This window comes from Epinephelus fuscoguttatus, linkage group LG17, assembly GCF_011397635.1.
Source record: "Epinephelus fuscoguttatus linkage group LG17, E.fuscoguttatus.final_Chr_v1".
In the NCBI taxonomy this organism is placed as follows: Eukaryota; Metazoa; Chordata; class Actinopteri; order Perciformes; family Serranidae; genus Epinephelus; species Epinephelus fuscoguttatus.
In genome coordinates this window covers 39,692,270-39,720,004 of record NC_064768.1, presented here as the reverse complement: position 1 = coordinate 39,720,004, position 27,735 = coordinate 39,692,270, and the positions used below count along the sequence as shown (strand labels likewise).

Here is a 27,735-nt window from a genome sequence, read left to right as displayed (position 1 = left end):
AGGCTCAAACGTGATTGGTCGATACTACTCAGACTACAAACTGAAACAAGAACACTTTCAGTACCAAATCTTGTACTGTTGCTACTGATCCTACGCAGATATCTGTTTAAAGAGATTAGCCAACATTTAACACACAGATATGAAAGATATTGAAAAATATGAGAATAAACTTACCGAAAACGTTAAAGTTTTGCTTCAACACACTCACACACATTTCCCAGTTGCTGCAGACCGAGTGGAGAATCCACCTGTTCAAACAAGACGAGATGTCAAAACAGGTGAGTGGCAACCTCTTCCCCTCTAAATCCCCTCCCATCCACTCCTTGTATCTCAGTCTGGCCTGTCTTCCACCTGCTGGCTGCTGTGTTGCTCCAAAATACAGTTAGAGGGGTTTAAACAGCCAGGCGTGAGATTAGGTTCAGAGGGATGATTATTGCGCGCCCTTGTTTCCGTAGTCTCCATGTTCTCACTGGCCCTGGGGGTCAGGGGTCACCGGTAACCCACGGCAGTATTGTGACACCTCATTACTCTTCCCCCCCTGCAGCCTGGTCACCACGTTGCGTTGCTATGGCAACAACAAGACAGAAAGCTTATCTAGATGCTGAGAAAATTGCACCTAAGCACTGAACCCTAGGGTGTAGCATGTGTGTGTGTGTGTGTGTGTGTGTGTGTGTGTACGTGGCATATGGTGTCCGCTGCATGGGGAGGTTGTGGGCAGAGATGAGAGGAGAGTTCCTCTCATGCTGTGTAATGTTCATACGCCCCCACAGTGATGGAGGTTTCCCAAATTATGGGGGTGAGGCGGAGGAGCAGAAGGCAAAGCCTGGGCATCAAAAAAAAAAAAAAAAAAGAATATTCATGACCTGAGGGCAAAGAGATTTGGAAAGGTGAAAAGTCGTCTTATCATAATCAATTTCTGTGAGGTGTGTGCCATTAAATATCTGTCCACCTGGTGCCATGGTATACTATTAAATTTACGACGATTTAAGACACATCTCCACCATCAGCAGTGCAGTAGTGGTAGTAGTGCATAGACTAGTATTATTGAAACCAATTAACTGTATCCAGTGAGGTCACTGACTGAACGTCTTTGACACACACTGACGCCAGGACTCAGGACAACCCTTCATTTGCCGTCGGTATGAAAGGGTCAACACTGCTTTATACAACCTGGCTCCACAGCTCTGCTCCCATCCTGGGTTCAGTGACACTGGTCAGCTTTGGTATGAAGCAGAGACCTCAGGGAGCAACTGCTGGGAAATTGCAGCTGTCGCTCATGAAGGTGTTTGAACAGGACCGCAGAAAACAGGTTGTAATAAGGTTTTAAGGTGCTACCAATCTGCAGTGGGCTGCGTTGAATCTCACAACAGACACACTGCAAAAATACAGTTATACAATCTGATAATTATTTTTGTTGTGGTGTGTGACATGGTAACATCCAGATGTTTATCTGTGACCTATGATCTGTTAAAAAAGGAGAAGTCAGGTGACATAGCAAAGCAAACACAGGCCTTTGACTCAGGAGGCTGGTGTTTGTGTCCCTTTTAAATCCAAAAGTTGAGTCAAAGTTGAGTAAATATAACTACATAATGTGGAGTATGCACAGGAGCCGAGAACAGCTGTGCTTCCAATTATTTTTTTAATCTCAGAATAATGAGTTAAATATTCTGTCAGCCACCGCTAATTTAGGGAACACTCCCGTGGGTAATATTAGAGTGTAGGAACAAACAACTTATACTGCATGAATGGAGGACTTGTTGAAATAATTTATTCGTTATCCTATGTACATTGTTTTGGGGTTTTCTGCTTGTGTTATTCAGTCATGTTTAATCTGTTTCCTGTTTTATTTTGTAGATTCTCTCCTCATGTGTTGCGTCTGGTTTTACTTCCTGTCTTTGTGTGTTTTCCCGCCTGTTTTCGATCAATCCCCATTTCCCTCCTTATGCCTGTGTCTTCCTCCTCCAGCTGTGTCTCAGTCTTGTGATTAGTGTTCTGTGTATACCTGTGTTTCCCTTTGTTCTTTGTCAGATTGCCTTGTGCTCATCCCTGTGTTCTTGGTGTCGTTCCCTGCTCGTTACCTGCCTGGTATTTCAACACATCCTCACTGTGACCTCGTCACATGTCCACGTTTGGTCATGGACTTTCCACGTCCACATATGACGTCCAAGGTACCCTGGGTGTGTTGGTTGTTGACGTTCTGGGACGCCGTGTCAACTTCAGCCTGTTACATGCATTGTCTGTTTTCAAAATACACTTCTGTTTTCACAGGAAATGTACAGTTTGATACAGTATACAAATTGACTTTTTCCTCCTTAAACGTTAAACTACGATGGCAACCGGCCTTGTATCATGCAGATGTTAAAGGATGCCCTTTTTTGGTTTCTGAAGATGCAAGCCACTGCCCACGTGCCAGATTTTGACAACTTCAGAGTGAGACCGGGCTCGGTATCTTGTGTTCGGATTTTTTAACCTGAGTTTGTCGTATTATCCTGGTGTATCAATATCATAACCGATAAAACTGATGGCCTGACTGACCAAAATAAAACCAGTTCTTTGATTTCATTTAAACTGTCTTTGGTCAACTAATAATGAACAATCATAGTAATTACTCAAGAAATGTAGTTATTATGACCAATCAAGCATATTAGAACTAATCCAAAAATAACTGACTCTACAAATCAAGATGTAGGTCGACTCTCATCACTTATTTCATGTCCTGTAGTCTCATTAGTCGACACAGAACGTAGCCCATCTCTCCCCGACCTTGTAGACAAACACACGTGATGGTAGTGACGCTCCTTTTATAGCAAATCCTTGTGTGTCTGACACTCTAATACATCCTCTCCCTTCAGCTGTGTGATTTCTAAACAGAAACACTTTTGGATGGTCGGTCACAGATAAGGAGCGGGGCAGCCGAGAGCGTCCACCTGTCTTTGTCTCCCTGTCCCTCCCTCCGTCTCGCTGTGTGACAGTCCTCTTAATGTGCAAGCTGATAACTGATTGTTGAGGTAGACAGTTTAAGGAATCAATGTTCATTTACAAGTCTGTAAACACCCATCGCGCACACACACACACACACACACACACACACACACACACACACACACACACACACACACACACACAAAGCACATGCTCAGTGTGATGTAGATCTAGATGTGAGTCAGACCCAATGGATAGCTATTCCTGTAAGGACTATTGACTCTGCTCTATTTCCCCGCTGAGGAGATAAGACACGCCCACCCAGAATAGTTTGGCCTGGGGACGAAATCAGCTGATAGCGCCAACGACCTGTCCGTCAAACTCTAATGTACCAGTCAAGCCTCTATTGAACCAAAACCAATCAGTCAGACAGATTGAAACACAGCTGGCATGAGGAGAGGGACTGAGTCACTCCTCTGCAATATCTTTCCATCTCTTATCCCTCCCCCTCCTCCTCCTCCTCCTCCTCCTCCTCCTCCTGTCTGCTTTCTTTCACTTTTCATTATTTCATCAGGTGGTTTCATTCAGATTGCGATCCTTGTCTCGGGAGGAACATGAACACAAAAAAATCCATAAAAATGATAATCAAAATAAACAAAACAAAGCAGCAGCCAAACAGCCAGGCAGGGATGTGTTTTATGAAAAACAAATTCACACCTCAGAGAAAATGTGAGATGTGAGTTAATTTAAAGTGATTTTGTTTCCATTTATAAGACGCAGAGCACAAGAGGCCTGTCTCGCCACGCTGAGAACTTAGGTGTGTAGTGTTTGAATCTGACTGTCAGTGAGATCTGAAACTATGAATAATGGAATCTGGAGCAATACAGTCGTTTGAAAACAGTCAAGGCTGCTGGATACTTTGAATCTGATGCAATTCATTTCCCTTCTGGAGCCCTTAGTTTTTGATAAAAATCTCCATGGTGACTGTGAAAAGCTTTGCCTCTAATAAAAGACAAGGCACTGAAGGAAACTTCCTCCACTGTCTTCAGACTGCAGAGCAGCATGTGAACAGAAATAATCAAAATCAGGGATGTTGCCTTTTTTCTTGACATGAAAGAAAAAAAATCATCATTTTGGAAACAAGAATTAAAGCCTCATGGTTGAATACTGGATCGAAGGTCACAGTGATCTTGACATCTGACCAGCAAATTCTCATCAATTCATCCTTGAGTCGAAGTGAACACAATTTGTAAACATTTTCTCAAGATGCTCTGGAGATACTGCAGTCACAAAAATGAGACAGAAGAGGTCACAGTTACCTTGACCTTTGACCTGTGACCAAAGTCTATTCAGTTTATTGTAGGGTCCAAGTGGATGGATGGATGGATGGATGGATGGATCTGGTTAGCTTAGCTTAGCTTAGCTTAGCTTAGTATAAAGACTAGAAACAAAGAGAAACAGAAATATCCTTTAAATAAACTCTTGTAAAGCTGCAAATTTTGTGCTTATTTTATGTTTGTACTTAAATCTGAGCCAGAACACAGTGTTGTTATTGTTCACAACTGATGGAGCTGTGACCCCAATGAAAAGTGGGGCAATTTGACCCCTCCCAAACAGTCCTTGCTCACTTTTTACTCTTTTTACTCTTTTATATACATGCATTAAATTTTATATACATGCATTAAAAGTAAAAATATTAAATGTGAATTCGTGGGTATTCAGAGGTGCTGATGGGCAGATTTGGTTACCTGTGGACGGAACAAGTCTAGCTTCTCTGCCTGTTTAGACTCTTTTTGCTAAGCTAAGCTAAAATCTGCTGGCTGCAGCCACATTCCATTTCTAATTTTGACCACTACTTCTCTTTTCTGATTGCACATTTTTGCCCCACATAAAAAGTTACAGGGTGCAGTGGTTGAGGACAACCATTCAAAACCATGATATCGTCAGTAGTTGCTGGTGGCATTTATGTAAATGGACACGACTATGACAATAATGGTGTTACCATAATGACATTTGGCATTTGTCTGATAAAGATAAAAAAAACCACGTTTGCTTGCAATCCATTCACAACTTTAAGTTTCACACTACTGATCGATAAAACAGGTCATCAAATAAAAAAGAGCACTGCATCATTACCAGGCCACCAGTGATGCTCTGTAGGCTAACGTTAGCAACTCATGCTACTACCCTGCATATTGATGACATCATCATACATTAATGGAAGCATTAAAACTGTGCTGAATTACATTATATAGCCCATCATCGACAAAACATTTGAATGACATGAGCGCTATGGCACATACGTATACGATAGTGCACCGTGTTCTCGTGCTTCCAGTCCAGAGAGCAGCAGCATCACAAACAATAGAAACTCACTACAGCTGAACTCCCACGGCAAATGGCATCTCCTCTCCTCCTGCCTGCCCCATACCCACTGCACCAACGCTGATGGCAGAAGAGCTGTGGACTGCGATTACTCTGAGCAGCATGCTTTTTGCCCCTGATGGTCTAAATAGCCAAGTTAGCAACACTGCTTGCCGTGGAAATATGTCAAAACATGGGACAGTCATGCACAAATCAGCTGTGACAATGTAACGTTAGCCAACTACCTAGTTAGCTAATGAGTCATCAGCATACTACCTACAGTGTTTTTGTTATGCTTGTCATAATGAAAAAGGACTGTAATACATTGAAACAACATTAAGATAATACGATGGGTCATCATCATTTTTTAATTTTTATAATGAATACATTTCAGGGTTTCATTTGTTGCTTGTGCGGCCATCTTGCAGGTGATTTCTCATAACACTTGGTTTGGATTGGCTTCTAAAGAACCTCCATTTGGAGGGCAACAAACACTTTGCCCTACTCCTCTATCCGGACTAGAGTCAGGATACACTCCCTACACTTGTAAAAACAGAAGGTAGGGGCTAAGCGTTGGGGGCAAGAGGTGTATTGAGATTGAGCCTTATGCTGTGTTCGAAACCGCATACTACATACTACATACTGCCATACTACATACTACATACTGTCATACTACATACTACATACTGCCATACTACATACTACATACTGCCATACTACATACTCCATACTGCCATACTACATACTACATACTGCCATACTACATACTCCATACTCAATCTACAGACAGTATGCAGACCGTTTACACTGTAGCATACTACAAGATAACCCACAATGCATTTTGCTCCTGCCCGAGCCGAAATCAGCCGGCCTTAAGCTGATTTTGCTTAAGCTCTAAACTATGTAAATATATAACTTTAGCAACATTTGAAACATTTTTAGGCGAGAAAGTAGCCGTTTAGATCCACAACGTGTTGAACATCTGACCAAATACCAGCTGTTTACAATTTTGTTTGGACGATTTCGGAGATTTCGGCGCTACTCAAGCTAGCCGTAGTGAGCAACGCACTTCCGGTTATTTTCACAAAATAAAACATCCGTTGCCCTTTCTTATACAGAAAACCATAATGATAAAATTTGTGCTTTTACTTTGAAAACGGGAGGCGAACCTACCCTTGATGTAGCTAGCTTGAAACCGCCGTTTTGACCGATCTCGTCCCGTTAATGGAATTTGACCGTTGAAAATGCCTCACCGGAGAGTCTTGTCTGCTCTGAGAAGAAGATCGGCCCGCCGTCTTCGGTACATCATGCTCGCAATCAACTTGGGATTGTTCTCAGATGTAAGTTTCCTTTTTAATCAACTATAAATCTAATCATAATATACAATGCAATATAACATACCTCACAGCCAAAAATTGGAGGGAAAAATGTACATCATTGAACAACAAAGTCATTGTGAATTGAATGATTTCATAAAGTTTCATAAGTTATAATATACAGTAGCAATAAATAAAAATAAATAAAATAACTTCTTCTTCTTCTTTCTTTTGTCCTGTTCGCGGCAAGGAGGTGACAATCGATGACGTCACGTTACATTGCATCTTGGGTAATTTGAGTGTGAGTAGTAAACTCATGATGTATACGAATCTGGCGAATCTAGTATGCATCCGGGAACTTCTCGCATACTCAAAATCGCATACTGCGCGGTGTAAACACACTACATACTCAAAGAGTTAGTATGAGTAGTAGGTAAGTATGCGGTTTCGAACAGACCCTTAGTCTACAAACATGAGATTGTTATCGATCTTCTCATTAAACTCATTTAATGACAAGAAGATCACGTCTAAGCCGTTTCTCTGTTCCACACCTCACCCACCTCTCTGTGCAAAGTCTTGACAGCGTTTCTCCTTCACCAGGAAGCACTGGCTCATTGTCCTCTGCTGTGCGTGATGCTCATTAGCCTCTCCTGAAGCAGACTGACCATAGTTGCCATGGAAGCGAGTACAGATGGAAAGAGAGTGATACATACAGAAGCTACAGGTGCAACACGCTGAGATGTAATTGCATTATGTCGGTGTCAGTAGATACTTTAACAGCGCACTGCACTGCGGTCCTGATTTTACTGTAAGAGAGGCTTCGTGTCGAATTTGAGTCACGCTCAAAAGTGGTGGATTTCTTTTTTTCTAACTGGGGAGCGAGGCAGAGTGAGGAGTCAGGCCTTGAGAGCTAAATAAATATTTTATCATCTCCAATCCTGTCACATTATTTTGACTCAGCCAAAAAACAGAGCAGCACTGCACCGGCAGCCACAGCCAATGCACTTTACTGCTAAATTGAACATTTTCACTTTCATTCCAGGTTCTCCACAGCACTACAGGCTTATCCCTGAGGTCATCAGGGATGTCAATAGCCTGAGTAGATAGAAATCTTTCATTAACCTTTCATTTCGTTGCACCCTCCACGAATATTCAACAGAATGCAAAACTGCAGCATCCAATTTGTCCTTCAGGGAAAGAGAAAATGGGAAAAATATAATGTATTGGAACACGATTATGCTGTTTGAGCTGTCATGATGTTTGAGGGGGTTTGAAAAAGGTACTGTGACAACATTATTGCTTTATTTAAAAGCAGCACAAGGTACTCTATAGGGCCTGGAGGCCCTTGGAGTGGGCAAACAGAGACTATGAATCATGCTGTTACAGTGAGTACAACAAATTGGTGCATTGCATCTTTCTCCAGTGAAGCCTGTAGTGCTGATGTACTGTAGAGCCAGTGATTATTACCAAGGCCAGAGTGGGGAAAGCAAGGTAGGTGGTTTTCACACACAAGGAATTTATCTTTGGTGTTTTGCTGCATTGACCAAACACATAGAAATATAGGAAAATAGAAAACATCACAATAAAAATGTTTTTAAAAATATTTTTTTATCTGCAGCGTAACTGTTTAAAATGACAGAGCTCGGCAGGATTGTGCAAAACTACAGTATATTCTATAGGAGATGTGCAAATATATAATAGTTTATAATATCGAGAATGAAAGGAATTTGCAAAGATGTGCATTAACCTCCTGAGACCTCACTTTCTGTTTGGGATCGATTTTTAATGTCTCCGAGCTATCTGGGCTCAGTAGGACCTGATAAGGATAAAAAACTAAGGATTGTCTTTGAATAGGAACTAGTTTTGGAGAAAAAGAAATGATGTCCTCATTTAGGGACGATGGGTTTGTCTTAACAGTCACAAGTGTGTAATAAAGTATAAAACTGTTCACCTGAAGAATGCTGTGCACCTGATTGGTCCCTCTGTCCTCAAACGAGACGATTATAAAATCTTGCTGCTGTTTTTAAAATTGGTCAAATTTGTTGCCATATCAAACTCCAAACATTATTAATCATAAATAAACAAGTTTCAGCCATAAAATTTGATCAGGTTTTGGACCTTGTCCATTTTTGTGTCGGGATCCAGACTGGCCAGGCAGAGATGGCCGCCATCTTGTTTTTACATGGATCAGAGTATTGTCCTTATGCTTCTATTAGATGGCACAAAAAAAGTGTCCACGATCGAGGACAACAGGTTAAGTTGTTGCAGTATACGGTGCAACAAACCAAGAATGTGACGTCCTTATATGAGGACACATGTAACACACTGGGTGCATTGGTTGTTGTTGTGTCAACTTCAGCCAACTCATCCTCACTGTGACCTCGTCACATGTCCACGTTTGGTCATGGACTTTCCACGTCCACATATGACGTCCAAGGTACCCTGGGTGTGTTGGTTGTTAACGTTCTGGGACGCCGTGTCAACTTCAGCCTGTTACATGCATTGTCTGTTTTCAAAATACACTTCTGTTTTCACACGTACAACACTACGAATTGACCTTTTTTTTCCTTCACCAACAAACACATGTGGTTAGGTTTAGGAAAAAAGAACAGGGTTACAGAACGCGAACACCGCGCTCTTGGGTGAGTGTTTGTTGGACCCATCCACCACCCCTCCTGCCCCACTCACCACCTTAACTTTTGTCCTTCTCCCACCATGTTTCCCCCCTGACGCCACCGGGCGCCGTTAAACTATAACTGCAACCAGCCACGTATCATGCCGATGTTAAAGGACGGCTTTTTTCATTGGTTTCTGATGCTGGAAGTCACTGTCCAAGTGCTGGATTTCGACAACTTTGGAGTGAGACCATGCTCACGTGGGATATGTGCGAATACTGAGGCATTACTTTTTGTAGGAAAACATGCAAACAGTTTATGAGAACAGCCCGTATGAAGACGTGTGCCAGGACCTTAATGTGGCGTGAAGTGTAGTCTATGGGCGGCGGGGTTAAGAGTCTGTGTTAGTGGGTCCTGTGCCTTATTGATGAGCTGCAGATGGGAAGGAACTGTTTTTGTGGCGTGAGGTTTAGAACCACAGGGGAATGTGTCAAAGAGTTCGTGTCCGAGGTGGGAGGGGTCGTCCACAGTCTTTCCTGCCCACCCCAGGGTCCTGGAGGTGGTCAGGTCCTGGAGGGACAGCAGATTGCAGCCAATCACCTAATCTCCAGAGCGAATAATGCGCTGCAGTCTGCCCTCGTCCTTGGCAGTGGCAGCAGCGTACCAGATGGTGATGGAGGAGGTGAAGCTGGGCTCGGTGTAGAAGTGCACCATCACTGTCTTTGACAAGCTGAACTTTTTTCAGCTGCCTTCAGGAAGCACATCCTCTGCTGTGCTGCTCTGACGGAACTGAGAGGCTTTGAACGCTCCGACAACAAAATAACAACAACATCATAAATAGCCAATATGTGGTATATTTTATTCACTAGCTCTCAGTGAATCCATTAAATCACTGGGGGTCGGAGCATCCATTGTGTTGCAGAGATGAGAGCAGGGTGTGCATTGCTGTTCCCCAAAACGACTGTCCGGATAATATTTACAGTAACACAGAAAACACAGCAGCAGACGTGATTTTTCTGGTTCAGACTTGAATGATTTCCACTGAGTTTTGACCCAGACTGTGAAATAATCTCAGGGCAACTTCTACTCGCAGGTCATGAAATATTCACCTCGTATCAAATGAATTATATATCCAGTATTACTCACTTTTACTCAAATGCTGTTCCAGTGCTTTGTCCCCCCCCATGGTCTATTGTCACAACAGGACAAGAAATGAAATGCATCTAATAATATATGCTGCTGACTTGTGAGTTATATAAGCAATAATGCTGATCAGGGCAGATGGTATAGTTTTTTATTAACAGCATGAAGTGATGATGACATACTCTGACACTGAGCATGTATTCTTGACGTTTTAGATGAAAGCTCACTGTTTCCAAACCAGTGCCCAACACGGCTTCTCTCCCAGTTCCTCTGCCAACCAATGACAGCATGCTGATTTGATTAAATTTCCTCTCCTTTACTCTGCGTGATTTTGAAATAATTTCAATATTGAGTGCTATAAATGGATAACCTTAGTAGAGAACATATAAAACGCTGCACTCAGCCCCCCTCACCTCCGCGTGGATCCCCCTCTTTGCTCCCTCCACTTTCATTCCCCCTAACACAACCTCTATCTCATCTGTCAGTCACCACAGCGAGCAGCAATTTTTTCTCCCTTCATGCCTTCACTCATCCGTCCTTCTCTCCATCCATACAGGTGCCATCGATTTAGAGAGAGCATTAGTGGGAGACTCACGCAAGGGAATCCAACCTTGGCTTCATCTGACACAAAGCATTATAACAGACGCAACGACGAGCACAGTTGGAGATTGAATTGCTCCAGGAGCAGGAAGTGTTACAGTAGGAACATCATGAAGGCTGTGGGCTCTACTTGCGGGTAGATGATTTTGGTGCTCTCTGTACCAGTGTTAATTTCGACAGCTATTTTAAATTTAGTCTTCAGTTTAAGTCTTGAAATGAAAATGCTTATCATGGTCACATTTTTATCCTTCATAGATTTGGTTGAGAAATTCAAAATGTTGCACACACTTACTGATCATCATCTGAAAAGCTCAACATGTCTCTATTTATGCTCTCAACAAATAACTAATGTGAGCCAACTAGGATTTGTCCCCAGGTTCATTGTAAACTCTGACTTATCCATGTGACTGTTAAGAAGCAGAAACATAACTTGTTTCTTCATGTGCAACATGTTAGTCTGGAGGTTTAAACTGGTGTCCTCTCACAGAGTTGGTGATTCAAACTAAACTTTCATCTGAGTTCAGACTGTTTACTTACAGCACAGCTACACTCACAGATAACTGAGCCTCCTACCTGCCTGTCAAACACCATCAACCCACAAACCTTCTCCAGTCCGGACTGAGTGGAGTCCTGCGGGGTGAAGCTGTGAAGGCTGCGAGCGGAGCTAGCTGCTAACTGCAACTAACAAACTCCACAAATCCATTCAGCAGCTCCACCATCCACAGTCAGACACACACGGCTGATTATTTACTGCTGAATTACAGCTCACAACTCGCACCACCGGCTGATGTTGCTCCGCTCTCAGTGTTTCTGCTGGCTACTGAAACAAAATGGCGCAGACCATTTACTGACTCATTACAAACATGACTGTTCTTGGCTTTCAATGTCCGTTAGGCCACCACTGACATTTTTGTCACGTCACATCAAAAAAATGAAACATGGATTCTGTCTTAGTTTTTATTATCAAGATCTATTTTATACTCGTCATTGTCTCATTTGCATTATAGAAAAAAGGTCGCTGACAAACAAATGACCACCTGTGGGTCCTGGGAACCCACTAGATTGAAAACCTACCTGCATCACTGACAACGTTATAATATCCTATTGTGTGTTCATCACAGTTCAGTGTGCTGCTGCCAAGGGACCAGTAGGACCAAATGGATCAATGCTGTCATATCATATCACAAGAAAATTTTGAAAATTGGAATTTACACTAGGACAAAGTACCTCAGAAACCAGCCTCTTTTAGAAGTACTTAAACTAAGGCCATGTTTACATGAAAACGATCCACTGAAAACAGAATCGTTTCTCATTTTCGTTTTGAAAAAAGTTCCATGTTTAGACAACAACATTTTGATAACAATCGCCGTGCACACAGATCCGCAAAAATGACACTTATGGTTTTTTCTACAGAGCGGCGATGTATAAACAAACAAAATGGCAACTGCACGAACGTTTGTCTGGACGGACGACGAGGTGGAGTTGCTACAGTAAATCTACACTATGATGGGGAAGCGCTGATAAATTCAACAGGGTGAGCAGCACAAGCAGAGCTCGGGAGGCCGCCATTGTTGTTGTGATGGTCGACTTTCTCACACATGCCTAGTGACTGGCAGCGTAATGAGCATGTGTGAAGTCTTCGTTTTCAGAGGAACTGCATATTGCAAGTTTACATGACAACGGAGACGGTGCTGTTCCCAAAAAATTGCACTCTGGAACCCGTTTTCAAAACGTTGCATTTTCAGGCACCCAAGCGCTCCTGTCGTGTAAACGATCGGCCAAAATGCAAGTTGACCGTTTTCAGTTGAAATCATTGTTGTATAAACAGGACCTAAATATCATATGCCTGTACCTATAGCAGTGCATCCAGTGACTCAGTGAGGCCATGCTGTGGGACATTCCCACACCTTCCCCTGCCCCACTGGTCCCCTGGGTCCCCTGGTAGGTTATATAACTGGTCCTGTCCTCTGCTGTTTCATCCCATCTCACCCTGTTCCACATCCCATCCTTTCCTGTCCTGTCTATTTCCATTTCCTCTTTGCTGCCTCCTTCGCCCACTCTCTCTGTCTCCTGTCTCCACAACACCCCCACAGATATCTTGCATCATTTAGTGTAATCATGGGCGGAGTCTTGTCGGGGGATGGTGGCGCTCCATATGGCCCATTAAGAGTTAAAAGACCTGACAGGTATTTGCCAGAGTGTTTTTTCCTCTAATTAACGCACTCCTCCCTCACGTCCCTCTCCTCCCTCCCCCCTTCTCCTCCTCTTTATTGTTTCTCCGCCCTTCTTTTTTGTCCCTGTTTTCCTTGTTCATTCCTAAACAATCGAACACATTAATTCCTCCAAGGACCCTGACAGCGTGGCAGGAGTTCACTGTATGACAGCCAATCAAATGTTAATCGCTGTCTCCGAGGAATGCTTCTCTCCCCGGCCCGCCATTTCCTCCCTCTCTTAGTCCCTTTATTAAGCCATCCTTTTCTTCTCCTCCAAGGGTGCGCTTTCAGACTCCCTTTGTTCACTTATATTAACGCTGTGCATCACAGTGGGCACGAACGCCGCGGCCCTCCTCTGACAGGTTGAGTGGTTTTTGACAGTCAAGGATGGTGCGAGCGTGTCATTGCGCCACTTTAATTCTCAAATAATTCACATCTTCCAAACAGCACTGGAGCTTTATTCGTGCTTTTAATTCACCAGAACAAGGTGGCGTTTAATTCTAAGACACAGTTTTGTGGTCGCTCAATCACAACTCTCCCAGTTTGTGAAGGGTTTTATCTGCAAGATGCTCATTTGGATGTTGTTTATTTTGTTCATATTTGTGCTGGGCTCGTGGTGTTTTCGCACGGAGCTTCACAGAGATCATCTGCACATCAAATACTCTGTGTGAATGCATCAGCACACGAGCACCAAAAAACTTTTCCCATGAAAGACGAGCCAAACACTGACAGACCAGACAGCAAATTACTTTCTGAACGGCTACAGATAGGAAACACAGAGTTAGATTTGAAAATAACAAATGGCCTCATAGCTCATGTTTTACCAGCAATTAATTGTTGATTTGACCATAAAGTCCTCCGAGTGTTGTCACAGCAGCAGTGTGAATCCCCCGAGGTCAAACCAGAGGGAGGGAAAACATGATTCACAGTTTACAGCGTCATAACAACAAAGTCAGAAACCACAGATATTAGTTTTTGTTTGTTCTCTGTGTCACTTTCTCTTTCTCTTCCTGTCTCTCTCTTGTTTTTCCCCTTAATGCTTTACTGAAATGAAACCAAGGTCTAGATAGATAGATAGATGGATGGATGGATGGGTGGATGGATGGATGGGTGGATGGGTGGATGGATGGGTGGATGGATGGGTGGATATGCAGACGGTGTGTCTGGCAGCACCATGTCTTCCACTCCCCTGGGTGCAGTGTAGACTAAATGGAGTCCACGGCAGCCGCGGAGCAGAGCTATGATAATGATATGATAATTGGGAGTAAAATGGGGTTGAAACTGAACATCCGGCTGATGCACAATCACTGAGGAGTCTCAGACTGTTTGATCTGATGTATGCTAATTCAGGACATGTGAAGCATGGTAATTTGATAGCATTTCATATTCGGCAGGCCCGCCTCCCACCCCCAACGTCTTAACCTTTCCTTTTTGCATACCTCAGCACTGTCAGGATGTCAGGACTATTGTTTGCTCAGGACTGCACAAAAAAACAAAGGCAGTTACTTCTGATCTTCTGGAGAAGATGGGAAATGAAAATAAGAATGTAAATGAAAAGGAAAATGCAGAATTTGATCATTTTTCATATGAATCAGTATCAACACACTCTGAGATACTGCGATGATTTTTGGTCTCTTTATTCTGACCGACTGAGGCTGATCTTAGAGACTTTGGATGCATCAATGTGTAGTGACTAACAGACAAACAACAGGAGAATCAGGAGATCATGTGTTTTGTGCTGCCTTGATACTGGTTTTTATAATTATTTTAATGAGCAGCGAGCAATAATTGGGTTGGGCTGTTCTGTGTTTTACAGGATTATTGTCAACTCCGAATAGGAACTCATTCTCCACGCTCCCTTTCAGAGGTGTTCTTTGTTTCCATGAGATCCAGAAAACGTGGCTGTGATGAACTGATTGTCCATTTTGAATCCTTACAGACATATTGGTATATTTAGTTGGCACAAAGAGTTGTGCAGTAAGATTCTGTCATCAGCTCACTGTGGCTGTTACTGCTCGTATTATTCCTCATAAAGATATTTAAAAACTGATCCTTGGACTAAATAATGCTGAATATTTTGATGTTTTGTTGTCTCACCAATTTTCCTGTTTAAGAACAGCTTTGCTAATAAAGTTCTGGTCATTCTGTGATAAATAATCCCAGTTGCCAGGAGAAATTATTGACATTGTACATCTCTACTAACTATGGACTTTGTCATCTGAAGGAGGAGGGGATGGTGGATGGCGTGGCACCAAGGTGAGACGCCTGCCAAGCTGCAGACAACTGTTTGAGATCAACAAACAACAAAACAGTTGTGATTTAGCAAATAACTTTTGCTGTCTTTCCAGCAACATTCTAGCCATCAAACAAGCATGTTTGGTGACCTGTAGCTATGTGTTTCCACTGAGGATAGTTTCATGAATTTGTTGTTGTTTTTTTTACAGATAAAGTTTTTGTTTTCTACTGCGATACTGCTGCATTAACAAACAGGATAGTGCCACAAAAGAATTTGTTTTGTCCCAAAGCATCACTGTGTTTCCAGCCAGGATAGTGCTAGCATCTTTTTTATTTGATTTGATTTTGTTTTATTTCGTTTCATTTCATTTATCTTATTTTATTTAATTGTCACAGATAAAGTGGTTGTTTTTTACTGAGTAAATCTGCAACTGAGATAGTGCCACAAAAAGTGTTTTTTTGTTTTGTTTTGTTTGGTTGTTTGGTTGGTTGTTTTGGTGGTTGGTTGTTAGGTGGTTGGTTGTTAGGTGGTTGGTTGGTTGGTGGTTGGCTGATATTTTAAGCCAAAACATGACCTTTTTCAAACCAAACTCAAGTGTTTTTTTGTGCCTCAACCTAACTATTAAATACTGCCAATATGAAGTTTTAACATAATAACATAAAATGTAACAAATCTGTGGTTTGCAGAAATGTGCAGTGCCAGTACTTATTCGGGTGATTAGGTTGGATGAATACAATATATCGCATGTATCTGCATCTCTTTCACGGCTTTTATTTTGAAGCAGCAGGAACAGGAAATACTGGGTCTGCACCAACAGTTACTCAGCTCTGATGACTGATTATGAAACAGTACATATCTATGATATGTGCTGATATCTGAAGGTGTGAACAGACACATTGGAACAAAACTGAACTCAAAAATTCAAACAATTTAGTTAGAAGCTAAAATATTGGCAGAGAGAGTTGTAAAACAGGAGCATCATAGTGTTGTCATGTTGTCGCAGCCTTTGCAGAGTGTTCAATCTAGATAACCAAATGGAAACCTCCAGGGCTGAAGAGTGATGCCAACGTGGAAGTGCCAAAAACTGCAGTTCCTCTAATGACCACTTGAGGCTGGCTCCAGAAGCCAGTCAGTCCTCACAGACCTCCATGTTAAAATGCTCAACCTTACAGCAGAAATAAACATGTTTACAGCCTGGTACAAAAACAGTTTGGGTGTTTATAGTTAATTTCAACATTCATGACAACTGTATGTGGGTGTATTTTTATTTAACTCGTCTGTTTACATTTTATTAAGGCTAAGTTATGTACATAAGGGCAGCGCAGCTTTGTGTGACCGGCTGTTTGTGAGGTCAGATCCACCCCTCGCTCCTCCGCAGCTCCAACCTCTCTCCAAATATGGTCACATCTGGCTCCAAAAATGATGTTGAAGCCAAACTTGAGGCTTCAAAATGGGAGTCTACAAACCAGTGGGTGTTATCAGTCTGTGATAATTACACTAAAAGTCTTGTCAGGATTTGCTATGAGTCTCAAATATTTCTACAATGTTAACATTTTCCTTCACAGATGGAGGGGTGTGGTCAGGGTGACGCCTGCGCTTGAAATCTGATTGGCCGCCACTAAAAGTAATGTTGTTGATGAACCATCAAGCCAGTAGGTTTTCCAGGACACATGTCCTTGCAGCCATGGAAAGTAAAAGCCTAACTCACTGCTCCTGTAATGTGACAGACTCCACACACTCAGAGCTCTGATGCCTCTCTGTTACAACGTGTGCTGCCTGGACCTGTCTGTTCACAGAGCTGCATGATCAGTTGTCTCTGTTTACATCTCCCCTCTAACTCACATGCACCCCCAAACTGCACAAACAGCACAAAGCCACAGTGATGTCTGCCTTTTCACACTCGCATACAGACATTTATTAAACTCTGGTTCACTTGTGAAGCTTTTTACTCGCCGGGGCCTGCACAGAAACACAGATTAAGCAGCTATAAACAGATAAGGAGGCAGACAGGCACTCTCACTATGAAAAACACACAGGCGCCTCACGAGGAGCCAAGTGAGGATGTAATCTTAAAATAGCCAATGCAATGACACGGCATGGCAACAGTAGTTTTTTGCTGTGTCACCCTCAGCCGTTTGCCAAATAAGGGGAGAATCACCGGCGACTCATAAAGTCCATTACATAAGAGCTGCCCTGGGGAGGACTGTACCAGAGCAGAGGCAGGTCACTCTAACATTTCACCGGCTGCCACAAGCCGCTGTTTCATAGTTATTCATTTGATTGAACTGTGTGTTTTCTGTTATGTAAGGGGAAATCTAATTAACCCCACTAAGGAGTTTTTAATGTTTCTATTCAGAGAAATAAAATCATTAGGATCACTCGCAGAAACAAGATCGTTGATGACTCTGTCTCATGGGAAAAAAAGCTTAGCCCCATTCAAAGATCTGGAACTCTGTGTGTGTGTGTGTGTGTGTGTGTGTGTGTGTGTGTGTGTGTGTGTGTGTGTGTGTTAAGCCCCTTATTAGGTCTATTCCTGTCTGTGCCGACTGTAGCACACAGGTGCTTACATAAGCTTAAGGAGCTCTGAGTGACCAAAACATTGTGTGTGTAGTGACCTCACACAGTGACAGTCAAACAGAGCAGAAAGCCAGATGACGCTCACATTACGAAGTCATTTATACGCTCCAAACCTGCACCCGCCCATACCTGTAAAGCTCAGCACCAGAACCAACCTGTTACCCGTCATTGTGTCTCAGTCAAAGCTGCCCTCATGATCAACCCCCCCAGGCTCCAGTCCCTCACATGAAGCTGGTTCTCCGTTCTTGAATTGGACGTCTCTTTGACTGGATGGTGAAAACATTCAATCACTGCCAGGTTAGGAAACATGTTAGCATGCTCCTTCCACCACCATCAAACCTCCAAAGGATCCCAACTCCATGTAGGCTGCCACCTCATCCTCGGGCTGCACAGTTTCATGGCTGGAGTCCTCCACGTCGGTGACCAATGTGACCACGGGGTCAAAGGTCACACTGGTGTCACTGGCTTTCAAAATAAAAGCAACTGCAGCTTGATAATAGTGGTTTAGATGTTGAGATGTTACACATATACTGCACAGCTTTTTACTTTGTTTTAGTTTGAATGAAAAATATATTTTTGTTGGGTCTCACTCTGAAGTCGTCGAAATCCGGCGCTTGGGCAGTGACTTGTGGCATCAGAAACCAATGAATAAAGGCGTCCTTTAACGTCGGCATGATACGCGGCAGGTTGTGTTATAGTTTAACGGCACGCAGTGGCATCGGGGGGAACGTGGTGGGACAAGAACGAAAGTTAAGGCGACAAAAGTCCAAGGGCTGGGCAGGAGGGGCGGTGGATGGGTCCAACAAACACTGACTTTCACCCGTGAGAGCAGTGTCCACGTCTCGTAGGACTGTAAAGCCAAACCCTGTTCTTTTTTACTAAACCCAACCATGAAGGCAAAAAAACGTCAATTGCCGATGTACCGACGTAGTGCTTGTATTTTGAAAACAGACAATGCATGTAACAGGCTGAAGTTGACACAGCGTCCCAGAACATCAACAACCAACACACCCAGGGTACCTTGGACGTCATATGTGGACGTGGAAAGTCCATGACCAAACGTGGACATGTGACGAGGTCACAGTGAGGATGGGTTGGTTTGTTCTTGTTGCCCACCTGTGTGTACTTCATTTGTACCTGTGCTTGTGAATTTTCTCCACACAGTCTGACTTCACTGCACTCCATCTGCGTCATCACACACACACACACATGTTCATTAGGTGGAAATTATAGGCGAGGGTGTATACATGCGTACATACAGGCCTGCTCTGCAGATGGAGTGTGACTGGCGATCATGGATTAATTAACACATATAGCAGGCATGTGCACACAAGCCCATCAATCAGCATGCAAATGATCCCAGCAACACTCACTGGGTGGAGTGATATGGCGCTCATATTCACAAACACACACACACACACACACACACACACACACACAAAACTAATCATGCAGAAATTATAGTCAATTGAGAGGCTCTCTATGAGTGTGAGAGCCATTATCATGAACCGAAGAGTGCAAATGTGTGTGTGTGTGTTTGTGTGTGTGTGTGTGTGTGTGTGTGTGTGTGTGTGTGAGACAGATGTATTGCAGTATTTATCATGCCCCATCTCCACCCCAGCGGCATCTGTAAGGCCTAACTCTGTTAACCTCCATTACAGAGCAAACTCCCAGCGGCGCTTTTCCCGAAAACACACTCATTGGAAATGTGATTTGGGCACACACACACACACGCACACACATATCAAGTGAAATGGTCCACAAACTCAATGTGTCCAGTCACTGGCTCCCAAAGTGAAAGACAGCAGGTGGTCCATTATTTTTTAGGTGGCTGAGTTCAAAAGCACCGAGGGAGTCTGAGGTTCACAGCAGAGGCTGCAGTCGAGCTGGGGACCCTCACATGTCTCACTTTAATGTTGCCACATCAGTTGCAACCAGATGGCTGTATGTGGTCCGTTTGTTCTGTATTTTTGTCTGTCTGTGGCATTCAAACCATCCTCTTTTTTATCGCAGTGTCAGCATCCGTACCTGAGTTTCTATCCACTGTGTACAGTTTAGCTCACAACATTTTGGGAAACCCGCTTATTTGCTTTCATGATGAAAGTTAGATGAGAGGACTGAGACCAATCTCATATCTGTGCATGAAATAGGACGCTATAGTCAGCAGACGCTTAGCTTATCTTAGCATACAGACTGGGTAAAGACTTTCTCCAAGAAATGCTTCATCACATGAACCTCCATAAAACCACGACTTTTTACACTTTTTTTTTTTGTTTTTGAACTGATCAAACAAAGAAGACATTTTAATTTGTGAGCTTTAGAGGTGTTTGTGCAGATCCTCATGAGATTTCCTTCAGCACCACCATAAGCTTAAAGGGACAGTTCACCCAAAATCAAAAATGCAAATGCACCATACGCCCGCCGCAAGCCGTTCAGCACCGCGGACAGTCGCACTAATGGGATGTCAAACCAATGACACGGACCCATCTTGAGTAACCGAGTCATGATTTCTGGAAAGAGACATTGATGTTGAGTTTTTCAAATGTTTTTATCTGGCCATTTTAAGCACCACAAGCCAAGTGCCATCTTTCATGATAGCATGATACATGGCCAGTATTATTGCTTAACAGTGTCCAGTGGCATCAGAGGGAAATGCAGTGGGACAACAACAAAAGTTAAAGGGAAATTTCGGTTTATTTCAACCTGTCTCCTATCGTCCTAAATTTGTTTCAAGTGACAAGTGACATAAAAATAATAGTTAGCATGTTAGCCGTTAGCCTAGATACAGCCGGGGCGCATAGTAGCGTCAGACCTGTTAAAACGTAAGTGAACGGGCAACCTTCAAGTGCAAAGTTAGTCCACTAAACAAGCTTTTTCTCCACAAAGACCACCTCATATCGTTAGGATAAATGTCAGAGAACATATAGAAAACCACATGTAAACGTGTTGTCTTACCTTACCGGTGTGCTGCCATGTTTGTTTACCATTTAGCTCTGCTTTCCAAAGCACGGCCGAAATCTCGCGAGAACAAGCAGCAACAGCTGGAAGGCAGAACCGGACAGTAGCCTGAAAAGTTCATTCATTTATTTTATGAAAGATTTATAGAATAATGGCTGACTTTTTGCCAGACTTTGACTTTGTGGAGGAGGAATTTGATTTTGCACAGTTTGATGGCCGCCCTTATTTATTTAAGCCAGAATACACTGACGAAGAGCTTCGTGAAATTGAAGAACGGAGGAGGAGAGAGAGAGAGAGACGCAACAGGTAGAGGACGAGAGAGGAGGAATGGCTGCTGCAAGGGCTAGCTCTGGAGATTGGTGGTGTACCTGTGAATGCTGTGCCCCAGTGCCCACAGAAGAGGAATGCCTCTGTTGCAAGGAATGGGACCGGTTGCAGCCTTATTTTCAAGGTCTGGATGTGACCGAGGACGAGACACCTCCACCTGGAGTAGTATCCAGCTGGGCTTTATCTAGAGCTCGCCAGATTTCAGGCACAGTATGAGATCGCTGCTTGTTCTCGCGATATTTCGGCCGTGCTTTGGAAAGCAGAGCTAAATGGTAAACAAACATGGCAGCACACCGGTAAGGTAAGACAACACGTTTACATGTCGTTTTCTATATGTTCTCTGACATTTATCCTAACGATATGAGGCGGTCTTTGTGGAAAAAAAGCTTGTTTAGTGGACTAACTTTGCACTTGAAGGTTGCCCGTTCACTTACGTTTTAACAGGTCTGACGCTACTATGCGCCCCGGCTGTATCTAGGCTAACGGCTAACATGCTAACTATTATTTTTATGTCACTAGTCACTTGAATCAAATTTAGGACGATAGGAGACAGGTTGAAATAAACCGAAATTTCCCTTTAAGGCAGCGGAGGTCCGAGTAGGGTGGCCAAGAATTGTGGTGGATGAGTCCAACAGTCATGGACATTCACCTTCCGTAAGATTGTAAAGCCAAACCCTGTTCTTTTTTCCTAAACCTAACCACATGCATGTGCTGTACCGATGTAGTGCTTTTATTTTGAAAGATACTGTATGCAAACTGTACATTTCCTGTGAAAACAGAAGTGTATTTTGAAAACAGACAATGCATGTAACAGGCTGAAGTTGACACGACGTCCCAGAACGTCAACAACCAACACACCCAGGGTACCTTGGACGTCATATGTCAATGTTTCCACGTCGAGATATGATGACGTCGGAATGAGAATGTGTTGTTAAGTTCAAGGTGAGGAATGGGTTCTCTCCTCTCTCTGTAGCCACAGTCGAGGTGCCCTTGTGTAAAACACCTCCATCATTCTGTGGTAGAAGTAGAAGACAGTAACAGCACTACAGAGCTGCTAATGTGGACGAGAATAACTTTGAGAAGACGTCTGTTGGAGAGCAGCGTGCCAGCCAAGTCTTCCTCTGTGACTCTGGAGAGTTGTCCGTCTTAGCCTCAGAAATCCCAGAAACAACAACACAGGAGTTCTGGTCATTACAATTAGCACAAGTCTCCCACTGATGCCAGTGCCAACAATGCTAGTGAGACTAATGCTAGAATGAGCTGAAGAGGGTTTGGTTTAATTAATAAAGATTAGCCTACTTTTCTGGCCCAGACACAAGGCCATCCAGTTCGAGGCGTTTGACTTCAGCTTTATTATTCCAGGAACCTCATGGTAAACTTTTCACGGGGGCTGACATTTTCCCAGAGCATGAATTCATGACATCACCATCTAATCCATCTTCATCCCATCCTATTCCTGTCAGGTGAAAGGCATGGAGTGAAGGAGCGAGGGTGACCTATGCTTCCAAATAAAGATGCAGAACCTTTGACGGCTCTTTACATAGACCTCATGGCGGCACATGTTGTTTGTTAGGACGTCTCTGTGAATGTCTTACTCATGTCAGAGATATTTGCAGGTCTGTGCTGCTTTAGCACCTCAGAGAGACACTGCTGATGTTTTATTTGGAGGCTGATGAGAAACAGAAGCCAACACATCAGATCAGAAAAAGCAGCAACGGGTTTATATGAATATTTTTTATTGCTAGTGTTGAATATGTATGATGAAGATGTGTTTGTGCCAAGTGCATGCATGCCCTTTGTGTCTGTGTGTGGGTGTGAATGCACATGTGATGTGAGAGAGGATTACAGTGGGCTAAAGTAGGCAGAGAGTCAGATATGAACAACAAATACAAAATGAACATCCTGAGAAAATCACCTGCATCCACTGTAGTACAGTCTCCACTCTGTGGGAATTAAAAGCTGTAAACCCAGACAGATTAATTGTCTTAAATAAGCTTACGGACATGGATAAGAAAAGCCAGAGACATTCTTACTACAGCACTGCTCTTGCTTTGCATTGTGTGGCGGCATGAGGAGGGAGAAAGTGGGTTAGGGGGAAAGAAAGATGAAGGCAGAGGGGCTGAAAAATTAAATGCAAAGCTGCTCGGTCTTTGGTAAGGGATTAGTCTATAGTCCCTGCACATTCACAAATGATCCACAACGCCATTTAAGTCCAAGCTATCACACGAGAGTTATTACAGGGATGAATAGATTGATGTACAAAGGGCTCTGATAAATTTTTGCTGCTGACTACGTTAAAGGGGAGTGATTGCTGATCTGACATGTCCAGCCTTGACCTCAGCAGCTCACTAATGTGTCAGATGAACATTTAAAGGGATAATGACAATTTTTACTGGGATAATAATCCTGCACTTACACTATATCATAGCAAATCACTTCACTAACCTTTATGTTCTACCAAATTAAAGTTTTGGTCTTTGCAATCAAGGACCACATGCTGAGTAGCTCCTCCGCTGGACTCTTAAAGGGGCGTCCAGAGATGTTTCACAGGATAAAATAAAATACTGAGCTGATAATGGCGTTGGATGAAAAGTTAAGGAGTTACCGAAGTCATTAAGGTTCAGCCTCTGGGTCCAATAGATATCTGTACCAAATTTCAAATGTGTGAAATGTGTCATGAGCTGTTGAGACCAAGTGGCAAGCTCAGGGGCTGAAAAATGGAGCCAACGCCTGAAGCCTAGTTCACATTACACGATTTTCACCCTGATTTTGTGTCGCAGAGACTGTCATAATCTTTTGAGTGTTCATACCCAGCGACGTGTGTTTCTGTCAGCGAGAGTCTCGCCAACTGTGTTACGACCTGTGTGTGCACACCACAGGATTTCTCCACCGAGCCCTCGCCAACAGAGCCCCTGATAATGCGGTGACATCACCAAACTTGGAGACAACACATCGTAAAGGCATGGATATTCTTTATTTTCCTGGGTCCAAACACAACACGCTCCCAGTAATCCTGTGGACGCCGCCATTGTTGTTGCTTGCCGGCCGGCTTGTCAGTGTTGCCAGATCTTGGGAAAGAAACAAGCAACCAGGGCTGTGGAAACAAGCCCAAAAGAAGCAACTATCATCATGCGTTTAAATAACTAGACGGATATATATAGAGGAAGGCGACATTTAGAAACAAGCCCAAAGCCGCAGTTAATAAGCGGACCTGGCAAACCTGCGGCTTGTCCTCCTCACATTTCTCCCGTCCTCCTGCGTGCTGACGTGGGACGTATCCCGCCTCTCATTGGCTGATGCTCTTTGTCAGTCGTGTCACACTTCTCCAGTTTTCTAGCATGCCAGATATCCAGTCCCAGTCACAGACGAGGGGGCGACTTGCTCGTAGGCTTGTTCACACATGAGGACTCGTCGTGGCAGACTATCTGCCGACTCACCTCCGACCCAAGGTGGCTCTCAAGATCCTCTGCGACGTCAAAATTGTGGTGAAAATCTCATAATGTGAACTAGGCCAAAGTGCCAAAAACTGCAGTTCCTCTAATGTCCACTTGAGGCTGGCTCCAAGAGTGAGTCATTGCCCATAGTCCCTCATGTTAAAATGTCCAACCTTACAGCAGAAATACATGTTTACGGGGCGCCTGATGTCTTAGTGAGAAGAGCAGGCATCCCATATACGAAGGCACTGTCCTTGCTGCAGCGGCCGTGGGTTGGATTCCTGCCTGTGGCCCTTTGCTGTCATCCCCTCTCCCTTTCCCCTCCTCATGCTTAAACTGTTCTATCCAATTAAAGCAAAACTACAGAAATGCAAAAAGAAATAAACATATTTATAGCCTAGTACAAAAATGGTTTTGATCTCTATAATCTCGTGTCTTAGTCGTCCTGTAAGATTCACCTGAAACACCTGTCCAAGGTATTCCCAAAGTAAACTGAAAGCTGTTCCATTTTTGGTACACGACAATAAAAAGGCCAGGAGCATGTTTAGTAAAGTTAAGTATAATCAAAGGCAGGCCACTTTGAGTGACACGCTGCCTGCTGATAGTGTCCTTGGGCTCTTTGTCAGATCCACCTCTCGCCCCTCCATAGCTCCTCCCTGTTCTCCAAATAGGGTCACCACTTGCTCCAAAAAAACAAGACAGCGATGGCAAAAATACCAAACTCGAGTTGACAAATCCATGGGTGAAATCATGGTAGCTATTTTATACAGTCTATGCTTGAGACCTCATGGAGCCTGTTTATTCTCGGTATTAACATGCGTCTAGTTTGATCTGATCACAAGTGGCGTACAAATATAAACCAGTACCAAGATGCATCATGATGCAATCGCTCAAACCACTGTCCGAGGTGGACTGGGACAAATTTGACCTTGTATTTTTAATGGCGTAAACGCTAATGCACCCTGATGTGTCACTGACAAGTACGTAACAGGAGAATACGTCATCAGCGCAGGACGTGGAGGTGGTTTGGTGACAACATGCTAAAACTCGCCCACTGTAACTTGCCCATTTTACAGTGAGTTGAATGAAGTGTTGCAGGACTGCACAGCATTTTGCCCTATGGAGAGAGACATGTTGGATTCTGCTGGCAGCGATATCCCCAGCTGTAACATCAGTAGCGAGCATGCTAACCAGCAGCTAGCAAGAGTGTGAATGTAATAACTGTATGTGGGGCCCTTTGTCTTATAGTGTAAAAGAGTGGAGATGCACTGAAGACACAGGTGTGAACGGCAATGTGTCTCAGCTGCGTACTTGCGTTCAGATCACCACAACACATGTTACCATATACCAGGTGTAAGATGGCTGATTGTCTGGACCAAGCCGCCATGGACCAACCGACCGACCAACATCACAAGTCATGCTGCTAGAATGGCCAAAAAATTATGGTCAGAATCAAAGCAACAAACATACGTGCTGGATCCTACATTTCCCATGATGCAAACAACAGTATTTTGATTAGACTCTCCTGGTAATCGCCCACCTTCATGTCCCCAGTTTGTGATTCAGGCTTTCTGTTATAAATTAGATAATGTAATGATGTCATCAGGGTTATTTTTTCAGACTTGACAAAACTCCTCCAGAGCCACAGAAGACTTAACACAACTGTTGGCAGGTTGAGTCGTTCTCCTCGTGACCAGTGAGCTGTGTAAAATCCGTGAAGTGTAATTTTCTCCAGCACAGAGCGATAACGGGAGGATCTTTGCTGATTACGACGAGCTTGACGAGGTTTCTTTCTAAAAACTGCTTTTTCCTCAGATCTCTTAATTTCTCGGCGTGTGTCTGCCCTGAACGGACAAATCGCTGACGCTGAAGGAAAGTCAGCAGTTTGCCGCCAGTCTAAATTTGGCCGGCTTCAGGACTGCGCACTTTAAAATAACCCCCTCCTCTCCTCTCCGCCTCCCCCCACCCCAACACTCTGGAGACTGAAGCCCAGGCAAGGCAATTATAAATTTCCTCTCTTGTAATTTCTAAACGACACACAGGTAGAGCTGTCAGTCACACATGCATGTCCACAGATGGACGAACACACACAAACACACACACACAGTCCCTGATTTTACTGCACTGTGGTGTTCTGTGTGCAGCAGGCATGTGAGGCAGCATGAGGCCCACTTTCAGCTTGTCTGGAAGGATTGTTTTGGGCATGCATCATTACTGTAAGCAGGTGTTGTTCCCTCTCTGCTGCTTTGCTAATTTACAGTCATTGCTTTCTCTAAAAACCTGCAGGAGACACTTTCACAGCCACAGCTATAACCATACATCGAGGAAGCAGCAAAGATAGATGTCCTTTTAACCATTTCCAATCCTCAGCCCGCACAAACATAACTTATTCATGAAGCTGACTGAGTGCATTCTCTCTTAAAAGTGTTTGGTTTGAGGCTTGAAAGGTGAAAATAATCCAACTTACATGAGATAATCTTAAATATTTGACGACGCTGCCTTTGCAGGTTTTTCTCAGGTCTAATGAGTGAGGCTGTGATTCACCACGACGCTCGCAGAGGTTCCCCTGAGGACAGCACAAATCTTCCTTTCAGATTAACTTGTCCAAAGGCTGAATGCTGCCATAACATTAGAATTATGTCTCATGGTTCCAGGAACAGTCGTCTCCCAGCTGTGAGCCACACAGAAAGGCCACGTCCAGTTCCATGACGTAGTGTTATGTAACTCTGAGCCAGTGTTGCCACTGACAGCGTGCCAGTCAGGACAAGCCATTAAGCTGTTCGCCCTGTGAGCACAAGTTAACTGGGTCTAAATTTGACAGTTTAGGCTTAGCCAGGCGGCGATGCACTGACTGACTGAAGGTCTGAGGGATCACCGGAGACTCTGTGTTTTCCTCCGGGCACGAGCTCGCTCTGGCTGCAGCCGCAGTGTGAAAGTGTGCGCTGTGTGTTTGGTGAACAGCAGGTGTGGAGGGCGAAGCTCAGCAGCCGTGAAGGTAGCACGCAGCAGGGTTTAGGCGTTTGGCACTGA

General features: G+C 43.7%; 1 protein-coding gene across 3 annotated transcripts in view; it reads right to left on the bottom strand.

Moving 5' to 3' along the window:
* The window catches only part of irx1b (iroquois homeobox 1b), a 143,714-nt gene extending 116,338 nt beyond the window's left edge, over positions 1-27,376 (bottom strand). For all 3 annotated transcript variants that reach the window (XM_049602075.1, XM_049602076.1, XM_049602074.1), the window contains exons 1-2: positions 27,173-27,376; positions 175-248 (exon numbers count right to left, since the gene is read on the bottom strand). Coding sequence is in view for 1 of the 3 variants with exons in the window: in XM_049602074.1 (XP_049458031.1) it covers positions 175-248; positions 27,173-27,174 (76 nt within the window). In the remaining 2 variants the exon portion in view is untranslated. The remainder of the gene's footprint in view (positions 1-174; positions 249-27,172) is intronic.
* Positions 27,377-27,735: the final 359 nt, after the last annotated feature.